This window comes from Cebus imitator, unplaced genomic scaffold (assembly GCF_001604975.1).
Source record: "Cebus imitator isolate Cc_AM_T3 unplaced genomic scaffold, Cebus_imitator-1.0 Scaffold413, whole genome shotgun sequence".
Classification (NCBI taxonomy): domain Eukaryota; kingdom Metazoa; phylum Chordata; class Mammalia; order Primates; family Cebidae; genus Cebus; species Cebus imitator.
The window spans coordinates 1,133,634-1,147,499 of NW_016107728.1; the positions used below are offsets into that span (position 1 = coordinate 1,133,634).

The 13,866-nt window shown below is 37.5% G+C and overlaps 1 protein-coding gene across 2 annotated transcripts in view; it reads left to right on the forward strand.

Annotated features, from left to right (window-relative positions):
- The window catches only part of LAMA4 (laminin subunit alpha 4), a 153,741-nt gene extending 140,414 nt beyond the window's left edge, over positions 1-13,327 (forward strand). The window contains exons 33-39 of one of the 2 annotated variants that reach the window (XM_017509236.2): positions 1,382-1,571; positions 2,247-2,402; positions 3,656-3,815; positions 6,448-6,578; positions 7,727-7,820; positions 8,267-8,386; positions 12,848-13,327. In XM_017509236.2, coding sequence (XP_017364725.1) covers positions 1,382-1,571; positions 2,247-2,402; positions 3,656-3,815; positions 6,448-6,578; positions 7,727-7,820; positions 8,267-8,386; positions 12,848-12,993 — 997 coding nt within the window. In that variant the 3' untranslated portion in view covers positions 12,994-13,327. The remainder of the gene's footprint in view (positions 1-1,381; positions 1,572-2,246; positions 2,403-3,655; positions 3,816-6,447; positions 6,579-7,726; positions 7,821-8,266; positions 8,387-12,847) is intronic. The other variant, XM_017509235.2, reaches the window with a different exon arrangement.
- The last annotated feature ends 539 nt before the right edge of the window (positions 13,328-13,866 follow it).

A 13,866-nucleotide genomic window follows, 5' to 3' on the forward strand; every position in this document is an offset into this window, starting at 1 on the left:
GCTTTCCAAAGAATTATATTCTCTGTGACTTTCCGAATGTAAGGTTCATAAAATCACATTCTTCCAGGAGTTTACTGTGTTTGATCAAAAAGAAAAGACAAGGAGAGGAAGGTGGAGCAAGTTTCAAATGACTGGTCGTCTAACCTTGATATCATCCTCCCTCTCCCATACGAATTGCTTTCAGATTGTAAATGGGAGTGCATTTGAACTGCTAGAAAGTTAATAAGGAAAGGCATTGAAAATACAAATACTCTTGTATGTCTGTGACCCTCCAGCTAGCTCCAACCCCATCACCTCTTTCCAGTATTTCACAGATCTCCAGGTTACCTGATGCTACTGAAGAATTATAGTTTTAGCACCAAAATATTTTTACATAGGTCTTGCATAGCTCTGTCAAACATTCACAGAGGCAAAACATTCAATAATAAATCTCTAATGCCTTATAATTTGCTACTTGCCTAACAGGCAGAATCAGTATTTTGTATTTTTCAGGAATAATTTAGAGTTAATCAAACTAGAAGTTAACCTAATAAATTTATCTTATCCATAGCCTGGGGCTAAATTTCTACAAGGTTTTGTTTAATTTCTACACATTCAGGTGGCTGCTTTTTACATGTGGTATCCATTAATTAATTTTTACTGGGAAAAAAATGTAGTCTGTATTTTACATAGCACACAAGTGATATTATATTATTTGTATTGCTCACAAGTATTTTGTCCACATGGATAAGCTTCTTTAACATATATATTTTTACTAAATTGCAGTTTATTTGTTTGTGTGTGTTTTTTTTTTTTTTTTGAGACAAGGTCTTGCTCTGTCACCCAAGCTGGAGGGCAGTGGCATGATCATGGCTCACTGCAGCCTCAATATTCTAGGCTCAAGTGATCCTCCCACCTCAGCCTCCCAAGTAGCTGAGGCTACAGGTGTGCACCACCATCCCTGGCTAATTTTTTTAAATTTTTTCTAGAGATGGGGTTCCACTATGTTGCCCAAGCTAGTCTTAAACTCCCAGGCTCAAGTGATCCTCCTGCCTTGGCTTCCCAAATTGCTGGGATTATAGGCCTGAGCCATAGCACCCAGCCTGCAGCCATATTTTCAAAGCAAGATACAGTAATATCCTTAACTGAAACAACATTTCCTTAAATGTTGAATACATCCTTGTTGTATAAGGAAGTAGAGAAGAATTTACATTTTTGAACTAGCCATGCTAATTTAATATTCATTAATAATACTAAGTATGGAATAATTAGGAGTAACTTGCTTAGGATCAGATAGAATGGCTACTTAGTTATTCTTCCTTACACTCTATTATTTTAAGAAGTTAGAGATCATCCTCAGTCTCATTTTACCTATGGTAATCCCTTTCTTTTCATTTACCAGATCTCAGTTTTCCATTCGCCTGAGAACTCGCTCCTCCCATGGCATGATCTTCTATGTCTCGGATCAAGAAGAGAATGACTTCATGACTCTATTTTTGGCCCATGGCCGCTTGGTCTTCATGTTTAATGTTGGCCACAAGAAACTGAAGATTAGAAGCCAGGAGAAATACAATGACGGACAGTGGCATGATGTAAGTTGAAGGCAGAGAACAGCATTATCAGCAAATGGCTACCATTGTCAAATGGACACTGGTGGCCCTCCATTACTCTTTCTAGAAATATCCATTTTAAAATTCTGCTGCATGCTCAGAATTCAGTTTCAAAAAATTGTATTCCTTATAAAGTCTTGAAGCATACTGCTTAAAAAGAGACACAGGCTGGGCGTATTATTTTAGCCAAAGGTTCAGTAGCCAACATAAACTGAAATGTGGTTTTTAATGATTTCTCACTTATTCTGTACTGCCAATAGATTTTTAATTTTCAAAAATTATTACGAAGTGTCTTTTATTGGCTAAGCTGTGGAAGATACAAAGTGAATAGTAAATCAGTTAGGAAGACAGTATACCACAGGGGGAGAAGATAAATATTGAAAGAAATTGGTGGGTATGTAATGGCAAGAGTAAGCAATGTAACATGCATTACAATTAATCGCAAGAAATTTAAGTGGGAGAGAACAACTGCATTGCCAGAAACCTGCTAACCAGAAAAGATAAACTCCTGACCTTCAGAGAAGGTACGAGTTTTTAGATAAACTTTTTGAAGATTTCCCACAGCACTGCAATAGCAAAATTGGAAGAAGAGGAAACAGCCTTTTCTCCAGTCTTGGGATGTACCTGAGATGTGCTATCTTCCTTCTCTTCATGCAGGTGATATTTATTCGGGAAAAGAGCAGTGGCCGACTGGTGATTGATGGTCTTCGAGTCCTAGAAGAAAGTCTTCCTCCTACTGGAGCTACCTGGAAAATTAATGGTCCCATTTATTTGGGAGGTGTGGCTCCTGGAAAGGCTGTGAAAAATGTTCAGGTAAGCCAGGCAGGATCAGGTAGAGCCGCTAACCTTTAGAGGCAGAAGATTATCTAATTGAGGCCCTCATTTCACAGAGTAGGAAGCTGGAAACTAGCACAAGTAAAACTGTAGTTTTCTGGAGATGGGATATCAAAGTAAGTACTGCCCTATGGGCTGCCTGTCTGCCTTGTGGCATTACAAAGTCAGAAGTAATCTTTTGATTCTGAGGTAGATGTGAAATGAAAAAAGTTTCACAGGCATAAATTATCATAAAAATGTATGTCTCAAGGGGATCTTATTTGTTCAGGAAGTACCCATACTTTTAATGTAAAGAGATAACAAAAAAGAAAGCAAGTCATTGCATTATATATTATTGAGTGAATAAAAAATTCCAGGTCATTATGTGAACTACAATCCCATTTTTAGTGTCTTACACGCAGACACACACACACACACACACAAAAACACAATTTTTAAATGTATAAAGGAAATGTGGTTACCCTGGGGAGAAGTGAGAATATAGTAGAAAAATATTTGTGTAATTTAAAAATTAAAAATATTACACATTTTAAAATATTTAGCAATAAAAGGAATGCATCAAAGGACTACATTTTTCTTAACATAAATATAGGTTGATTTTAGCAATGTTAAAAATAATTTTAAGACCCATTAATATATGTTGATGAAGCAAAAAAATATGGTTTACATTATAATTAGATTTTAGATAAGCAGCCCCAATTCCATGGCAATCTCTTTTTGAAAATGTCCAAATGCAGTACAAAATCAGTTATCAAAAGTGGCCCCAGTTTCTTGTTCTGTGATACAATACTTTCTCAAGCACAAAAACAGCTTATGAAACCAGAAATGAAAGCTTTCTGCTGTTTATCTGGCAATGGCAGATTTAAGTAAAGAACTTTGCTAGTCTTAATAAGCCTTAGGTGATCTTGGCACAGCTGTCATTCTTGAGGGAAAACAAGATACTTCTAAATATGCAATTTGGAAACCACAGCTGCAACTTATTTTGTCAAAATATAATATAAAAATGTCCATAGCTTAATTACTATAGCTTGACATTATCAAATACAAAATTCCAGCTTCAAACAACAAGTTAAAAAGCAGCTATCCAGGAAAGTATTGATCACTCAGATAGCTGAAATAAATAAAACAAGGAATTACTTGGTTTCCCTCAGGACTCAAACCCCCTCATTTTGCTTCCGCTTGGTGCATCTGTGTTGAGAAAATGGATTTTAAGAAATGTCTTCTTCCCTCAGATTAACTCCATCTACAGTTTTAGTGGCTGTCTCGCCCATCTCCAGCTCAATGGGGCCTCCATCACCTCTGCTTCTCAGACATTCAGCGTGACCCCTTGCTTTGAAGGCCCCATGGAAACAGGCACTTACTTTTCAACAGAAGGAGGATACGTGGTTCTAGGTAACATTAGTTATGTTAAAAGTCTGAGTCATGAAATGCTTCTTTCCTGGAGATGTCTAACAGGGAATATCAGGCCCAGAGTCAAAATTTAAGAATGCCAAACTCAGCCTTAGAAGATGACCTCTTTCCATAAGGACCACCTTTCTCCCCGCTGCACTCCAAACCATACATGCCGTCCCCATCCTTCTACACTCTCCCTAACCAGGCTTCTCCACAGCTGCCAAACTTCTGGATTAAGACCACCTGGGCTCCTTTAGAAAGTCTATGCTGCTCCATGGCCTGGGCCATGTCAGTCCTTGGCCACCCTGCTCCTCAAGGTGTTGTTCTGCTCCTTCTTGGCATGAACCATTGTACTACTAAAGGAAGCTCCACTTCCTCCCTGTGATCTGCAACACCAGCAGACAACACGATTTTTCAGAAATTTTTATTTCTGGATTTTTATTATTCTCCTTGATCATTACTCTCTCACTCATTTATTGAACAATTTTTATTGTATGCCTCCCGTAAGGGAGTCCCTATGCCAGATGACGGGATATAACAGCTCTAAAAATAAATAAAATCCTAGCAGACTACACACAGTCATCATCTAATTCATTCCAAGAACATTCTATGGAGCAATCACTGGGTGTGAGGAAGACACCAGAATAAGTGCCTGGAATGAGGATAGGAAAGGATATAAAGCTGCATGTTCCTTGCTCTCAGGGCACTTAGGTACTTTGCACATCCCCTGAATAAAGAAATCACAATGCAGTCAAGTATGCTTTTTAAACCATCACCATATCCAGTAGAACACCCAGAGGTAACATTTCCTCTCTTGTCTAGCTCATGATTTTACTTTCCTGCCTCACCCACCTGCACTAAAACACTCACACTCATACTCCCAATTCTCAGCCTTCATGGAATTTCAGTGATAAGAACTCTAATGGTTTGGACAGCTGGGAATGCAGAGCAAACTGCACAATTTATGCACTACTCCATGAGCACTAACTAATAGCAGGAGAATTTTTTAAATGATTTACAAGACACATCAAGTGAACATTATTTAAATGCCCTGGTTTGCAATGAGTCTCTTGGAGTAAACACAAATATTCTTAATAAGAATTTTATTGGATCACCTCAGTAACAGCTCCTAAATACTTTCTCTACTCTTTCTTCTCTGAAATGCTGTACAGCACTGGCACGTTAGGTTTTTGTTTAAGAATTTTTTTTTATTTAATAGATTTTGATATTTGCTTTGTCTACATTTTTCTCTGGTCTTTTTAAAATTTTATTTATTATACTTTAAGTTCCGGGGTACATGTGCAGAACATGCAGGTTAGCTACAAAAGTATACACATGCCATGATGGTTTGCTGCATCCATCACCTCATTATCTACATTAGATATTTCTCCTAATGCTATCCCTCCCCTATCCCCCCACCCCCTGCTGTCCCTCCCCTAGCCCTCTACCCCCCAACAATTCCCAGTGTGTGATATTTCCTCCCTGTATCCATATGTTCTCATTGTTCAACACCCACTTATGAGTGAGAACATGCAGTATTTGGTTTTCTGTTCTTATATCAGCTTGCTGAGAATGATGGTTTCCAGCTTCATCCATGTCCATGCAAAGGACATGAACTCATTCTTTTTTATGGCTGCATAGTATTCCATGGTGTATATGTGCCACATTTTCTTTATCCAGTCTATCATTGATGGGCATTTGGGTTGGTTCCAAATCTTGGCTATTGTGAACAGTGCCGCAATAAACATACATGTGCATGAGTCTTTATAACAGAACGATTTATAATCCTTTGGGTATATACCCAGTAATGGGATTGCTGGGTCAAATTTTATTTCTATTTCTAGATCCTTGAGGAATCGCCACACTGTCTTCCACAATGGCTGAACTAATTTACACTCCCACCAACAGTGTAAAAGTGTTCCTATTTCTCCACATCCTCTCCAGCGCCTGTTGTCCCCAGATTTTTTAATGATCACCATTCTAACTGGCATGAGATGGTATCTCAATGAGGTTTTGATTTGCATTTATCTAATGACCAGTGACGATGAGCTTTTTTTCATAGTTTTTTAGCTGCATACATGTCTTCTTTTGAAAAGTGTCTTTATTTTAAAATATAGGTCCAACCAGGATAGCCTTCTTGCTCAGTGACTGCAAAATAAAGCCTAACCTCCATATTTCAGCACCAGAGCCCTTCCCAGTGTGGCTCCCACTTACGGTGCCTCCTTCTCCCCTAGCAGGGACAGTCCAGCCACAATGGCCAAGCATTCCAGCCTTTGTATCTGTGTTCAGTCTACTTCCTCTGCCCAGATTGCCCTGTCTGGTTCACTTGTGAAATACTCAGCAGTGCTGCTCCTACTTGGAATTAATTTCTCCTATGCTGAGCTCTCATAACACGTATTTTGTATGCTGTTCCCAGCCTCACATCCCACAACAGGACTGATGTGTTTATTATCTTCTTTCCTCACAGAGCTTTCCACAGTGAGTTTGACATGGAAAAGCCACTTTCTACTTATCTGTTGAAAAATGCGTCAAGCTTTCATAAACGGATACAAAGATGCATAATTACAAATCACACCATAGTTACAAATATTATCTTGCTATTCTTGGGAGTTTATAGTATTTATCTCCACAGATGAATCTTTCAATATTGGATTGAAGTTTGAAATTGCATTTGAAGTCCGTCCCAGAAGCAGTTCCGGAATCCTAGTCCATGGCCACAGTGTCAATGGGGAGTACCTAAATGTTCACATGAAAAATGGACAGGTACTGTCTGAGAAATGTGTAACCATTTGTTTCATCTGATCTTGGATTCTAGATCTGAAGCAGATATATTTCACAGAATTATTTCATCAATCTTTCCTAATTGAAAAGAAAAATAGGAAAGCTGTAACATGAAATGTAAATGTGGGCAATATTTGGATTCAGATTCCTATGTTGAAAGCTGATTTAATAAAAACGAAGAGTGATGAAAATATGGCAAAATTACCAAAAAGGAAAATCACCAGTAACAACATAAAAATTTTAACAAAAGAATGAGAGCATTTTTTTTCACCAAATGGAATCAGCAAACCTAACTATCAAAATCAACAAACACTAAAACAAACATCTTTCTAAATATCTATAATATATGTACATCAGATATCATGTAGGTGTACTAGATATGTATATATACTATACATATTATCCTCAATTGATAGAAATAAAAAATTATGTTATAATTAAATGCCACTTTCATCCTAAAATATTACTAATGAATATTCATGAAAGTATTCAGGTAAATATTAAGAAAAAAGTAAATTTTCATTGATGCTGCTAACTTAATACAACAGATTTTTATTTGGGTTCTGGCACATTCTATTAAATTATATTGAGCCATCATAATAAAATGTATCCCTACTTGGTGCTTACTATGTGTTGGGTACTATTCTAAATGCTTTCCATAGATTAACGCATTTAATCTTCCCAATTATCTCTATGATGTAGGTAACAGTATCGATTTTAATTTACAAATGAGAAAATTGGGGCAGAAAGTAAGTTAAATAGGAGACTGGCTGTCTAGCTTCAAAGTCCATGTTCTTCACCAACCCTTTAACCTGCTTCGTATAACACACTCCATCTTTAGCAATTAAAGGGATTCATTCTATTTCTTATTGTCCCTCTCTCCCTGTTTTCTCCCCTGTGAAGTTATTTTGTTCTCTCCCCTGTGAAGTTATTTTGTTCGCTCCCCAAGGAGCACCCCCAGTTAAACCCTATTTCTATAGCCTGCCAAAGAGTGACCCCTTGTGTTCAAATTGCAAAGTTAATCATGTGTGAATATTTGTTGAAGTATTGCTTCACTGTGGTAAATTAAGAAATTCAGTTTTATCACAATGAGGATAAACTAAATCATAGAATTTGCCCTATATTTGCAGGTCATAGTGAAAGTCAATAATGGCCTCAGAGATTTTTCCACCTCAGTAACACCCAAGCAGAGTCTCTGTGATGGAAGATGGCACAGAATTACAGGTGAGAAAAGCTGAGTGTCCTGGGGAGCCTGCACACCCAACTGTAAGATTATGACCTGGCAGAACTTAGGCTATCACTTATATGATAGGTAACACATGACAGTCTAAAAGTAGACAAGAAAAGAAAATCATGTTATTATACTAATATGTGTATATTGAATCCACATGTGATTCAAAAATATGAATGCTGCAAAATAGTGTTGAGGAGTTGCTTAAATAATGCATAACTTATAGAGCAAAAAAAGTAGCACAAGAATATTCTAAATATTCTCCCTTTTTAAGAAAAATGTTACAGCCATTTCTTGGTTAGACATCTTTGATGATTTTAATAATATAGAAGAAAGTATAGGTTTTATTTATAAATAAAAGCAATTACTATGATAGTCTTTCTCATGTAAAATTCATCACCCAGTGCCACTTATGACCAGCCTTTGCCCTGCATTTCAGTTATTAGAGATTCAAATGTGGTTCAGTTAGATGTGGACTCTGAAGTAAACCACGTGGTTGGACCCCTGAATCCACAATCAATTGATCACAGGGAGCCTGTGTTTGTTGGAGGTGTTCCAGGTAAGCCTTGTTTAAAGGGAAATGTTTCCAATTCAAAAAACTGAGTTCTCATAACTGTTATTATAGAATTGAACCATGTGTTTTCATGATGCACCCAGTTACTCAAAGGATTTTATATACAGTGTCCTTTAAAAGGAAAAAGCACAATAAAGTGACTAGACTGCAGCATTCTAGCTGGTAGCTATTACTCTCCCTTGCCATATTTGCTTATTTTTTTCTTTCCTTTCCCTTTTAAGTGCCCTCCACACACATACACATAGTGAAACACATACCCTATTTTATCTCAGACATAAAGAAAACTCATTGACTAACACTACAGTAGGATCTGAGAACTTTGGAGGATTAAGTTTGGTATGAATTGCTCCCTTTCCTCAGTAGGAGAAAGCACAGTTCTCTCTGTCCATGATTAGTCTGAACTGCAAAAACAGCTGCAGACCATAAGTTGTTGTTCGTTGGTAGAGACATTCCCTCCGAGAGGTTCCCAGCTGCAATTCTGTAAACATCGTCAGTCACTGCTGCTGTCATTTGCCAAGAATGGTGTATAATCCAGGACGGTGACAGGACACTTATGGACAACACACACACATCCCAATTGTTTTAAACCTCTGAAGCAAGGACCATATCTTCATATTGAATGCATTTGTTTTTACACATTTCACTAACTCGGAAAACCTGAATGTTCTGGCTGGGGAGTGGGATTTAAAAAGGAAATCACCCAGCTTTTGCAGCTGGAACTTGGTGGGGAGTTTTGAATTGACATATCACAGTTGTACATATTTTGGGGGTACATGTGATATTTTGATACCTGCATACAATGTGTAATGATCAAATCCGGATAACTGCAATATCCATCACCTAAAACATTTATCTTTTCTTTGTGTGGGTAACATTACAATTCTTCTCTTCCAGCTATTTTGAAATATACAATAAATTATTCTTAACTATAATTTCCCTATTGAACTATAAAATACTAGAAATTATTCCATCTAACCGTATTTTTGTATCCATTAACCAACTTCATCTCCTTCTGCCTTCCCTTCCCAGCCTCTAGTAACTACCAACTACTCTCTACCTCCCTTAATGAGATCTACTTCTTAAGCTCATATATATGAGTGAGAACATACGATATTTGTCTTTTCATGCTTGGATTGGTGGAGATTTTAATAATCTTCTAATAGATAATTTTTAGACTGACACAAGACAACGCTTTAATTAAGAGGGCAAGAAAGCACACATAAAATTAAGCATCTGACCTTGGGTACTCCAAAAAGAGTTAACAACTAAGTACTCTTTTTTGTGTGAATTTTTCAAATACTAGTATGGACAGTAATGGTAACCCAGTGTGAAAAGAAATATTTGAGACCCTCGAAAAGCAACTCTTCTCCTTTGTCTCCCCCTTCAACTCCCCTCTCCATTCCCCAGTCCTCTCCCTGTTCCTGACTTTAGGTTTGAACGGATTCTGGCAAAGGCCAGCACTGCACTTCATGCAGGTGCAGCATGCAAAAGTCTCACATCAGTGCACATTTCTGCACACTGCTTCCCTCCAGAAATCACAACACAGTTTATAGTGTTTCACAGATTCCCAAGCATCTCCAGGATTAAATTCACCATAGCATGCAAGCTCCTTGACCATCATCTCTCTCCTCCTCACCCCTGCCTTTGGGATCTCTCCACACCTTCTGGGACTTGCAGTTCCTAAATGTTCAATGATGGTCTCTTTACTCCAGGCCTCTGCATAAGGGAACTGGGCCTCCATTTCTGGGAAATGTTCTTTCTTTCCTCCCCTAGTACCTTTGTAAGGAGCAACTTCTCCCATTCCTCCCCAACCTAACTCCTATTGACCTTTAGGACTCAGCTCAGACTTTTACTTACACACACATGCCCCTTTCCCCCTAGGATGCGTATGCATACCACTGTTGTAGCACTTAGCACAGAATACTGTTGTAACTAACTAGTACTGATGGCAGGGAACATGACTATATCCAACACACAGCATGGATTGCCTATTAAGCACCGTGCTAGGCTTTGGGAGGTGGACATGGAAGTTGGAGTATTTGTTCTTCACTATGCACCCAACGTTCTTACTACATTTTTCAAACAAATATTTCTTTTTGACTTTTATTTCTTTTCTTTCACAGTCTGATCCCAGCCTCACACACTGCCATCATCCTCACTACAAAAGTTTCTAAGCCTCAACAGACTGGATGGGCAAGATGTACCTAAAGCCAAATTCAGCCTGTCTGAGACACAGAATGAATAGCAAACTTTAGCTAATGAGCCAGCACAGGAGCTAGCAGGCCGGGAGGGTGTAACCACCAGCCCATTGCACCACTGCAGCTTTTAATTCCATCTAAGAATTATGCCAGCAAGCCTAGAACAAAAGCAATTATAATTTAAGATAAAATGTAATTAATTATATCATTTTGAGCTGTTCAAGGTTAATTCCACTAAAATTACATCAGAAACTAGGCATTAAGAAGGATAACTAAAGAAATTAGGCTAAATAAAACCTCTAAATGCACGGAATTCTCTAAGAATCTCACTCAGAACTCTGGTGACTTATTATTTCTATCCATAAAAAGCTAATGCATAAAATTCATAGAACTACACATCAAAAAAATCAACTTTAGTGTGTGGTCATTTTAAAATCAAAATTAAAGATCAGAGATTTTTTTTCTGACAGATGTGGTGGCTTGTGCCTGTAATCCCGGCACTTTGGGAAGCCAAGGTGGGTGGATCACTTGAGCTCAGGAGTTTGAGATCAGCCTGGCCAACATGGTGAAACCCCAACTCTACTAAAGATATAAAAATTAACTGAGTGTGGTGGTGTGCGCCTGTAATCCCTCCAGCTACTCAGGAGGCTGAAGCAGGAGAATTGCTTGAACCTGGGAGGCAGAGATTGCAGTGAGCAGAGATTGCACCACTGTACTCCAGTCTGGGCAACAGAGTGAGATGCTGTCTCAAAATAATAATAATAACAAAGTAAAATATTTTTGTTAATGTAAACCACCCACGAGTCTAAGCATTCATTCCTCTACTGAAAATCCTGCATTATTTGTATATCATCAAGCCTTCAACATGGAAACATTTGCTCTTAAAATTATGCATTAATTTCAATAATCAATTACTTAGGGTTCTAGAGCACTGTACTGTCACTACCTACAATTAATTGTGTGGTGAATTATTCAGGCCATTAACTGCTACATGAATTATTACCTCCAGATGATTTCCCTCATAAGCCAAAGGATGGTAAGCTTGGGCAGAATAAAAACCCATGTTCTAAATCTGGTCTCCAAAGTAAACAGAAGTATTAGATGATTCTACCCCTCGTAAGCTTTCCTGTTCACTCATTTCTTACCTAGATGATGAAGTACACTGAGCAGGCTTAAAGAATATATATAGTCACACTAATTTAGAGACAATAAAGGGAATTGATCTCTCAGGCCCCTTCCAAATCTAAAACTTCTATGATTATAATTCTAAATATGAAATGCCATTTCCATGATTTATTTTCAGTACACAGCTTCTGCATATTCTTACCCTACATTGCTTAGAAAACATTACAGCTGCTTGCTGATGTCTCGTTTGCTGTTCTATGTTCTTTCCTGAATTACTGATTTCTAAATGTTTTCCATCCTTTATCTGCTACTGCTCACATAGCTGTGTGTAAATATTCATAAGCTTTGGCTAAATGGATTTTAATTTTATGATATTTCTCAGCTCTCTAAATCGTTTTAAATTATATTGCTTCCATCATCCTAACATATTTAATTGTGTCTGTACAATTAATAAGCACAAGGCTTCCTTGTGCTTATTAATTAGATTTCTAATTAAGATAGGAGGAGAAAGTTCCCCTGGCATAACACAGGGCACCTGTGCCCACACAAAGACTAAGAGAGTTATCATTACCCTATGTATAGTTCTTAAACCCTGAGCTCAGAAAAAATGAATTTTAGTTTATTTGGGTTCATTATTTTCTCATTATATTTTATGAACAGGCAATAATGTAGAGGCTTAAGGGTGAAGGGTAATGAATTAAACAGAAATATTAACCAAGTCCAAAAATAGTGTGGAAGCTAAAATTTCTTTCCTGCTTCTTAGCAAAGCACACATTATAAGTGAGGCCCAGGTGAAATTAACTTTAAAAATCATAGGTAGATCATGAAAATCCACTGCTGAGGCTTTACACGTAAGTGGTAAATTTCAGCCTTGAAAGACAGTTACAATATACAGAAATCTGATCATGGAAAATATGGCAAAACATTAAAATTACCACTTGTTCATAGGACTTCACAAGCAAATAAAGTTCCTGAGAAATGAGTCGATTATAACTATAGTCCACTTTTGAAATGTAAATCATGTTGATGATATGAGCGAGTATGCTTACTTTCACCAGGAAGTAATATTTGGGCTTGGAATACCTCAATTGCAATCTTTGTTTTTATTACTTGCTCTTTTCAGAATCTCTACTGACACCACGCTTGGCCCCCAGCAAACCCTTCACAGGCTGCATACGCCACTTTGTGATTGATGGACACCCAGTGAGCTTCAGTAAAGCAGCCCTGGTCAGCGGCGCCGTGAGCATCAACTCCTGTCCAGCAGCCTGACACAACAGAGCATAGCTGCCCAAATACAAAGTTCTTTAGAGCACTGAAAGAAACACAAAGCCAGCCAGGAGGAACAGCAACTCTTCCTTCTGGTGGAAGCTTTCATCTAGTTGAACAGGACTTAAATGAATCATCAGGGACTGGATATTTCTTATTTCTCATTTGGGTTCTTACCTTGAGTCCAAAATGTCTGCAATGGACAACAACAGAAGGAGTGGCAAACTTACCTGTATTGAGAGCACACGCAATTCCTACTGGTGAAATTACTGTTTCTGTTTCTAATAAAATAGAAGGGATTCTGAATAAATACTTGCACACATTTTTGAAGTGTGGCGAGATTCTCAGATTCGCCTTTCTTTCAGGGAAGATAATTTTCAATCTGTATAAAAATTTCTGTGTCCTAAACTGCCTTTCTTTATTTTGAAGAGATTTACTAACTTAGATATAATCTAAAATTAGATGATAGATTTGGTTTTAGCCCTTTTGTTTGGTCTATCAATATAAGAAGAATATTTTAGGTTTATAGCTGCAGTTATCAAGGTTTAATAAAGTAAATTTCTGACAGATTACCAGAAAATGTAGTATAATTTAATTTTTTTCTAAATAAGAAAAAAGGAAATGAACTACTTTTTTTCCCTTCCTTATCTCCTTAAAAGAAAAATAAAATTGTACATGAGGGGAGGCTCCTGTAGGTTATTACTATTATTGTGTGTTCTATAGGAATCATTGAGGACATCACAGCAAAAACAGCAGGTCAAAATCATAAAATTCAATTTAAGAGTATACGAGTCCTTTTACTAAGTTTGCTCCTAGCCTGGGCAACATAATGAGATCCCATCTCTACAAAAAAAATTTGTAGATGAGCACACCTGT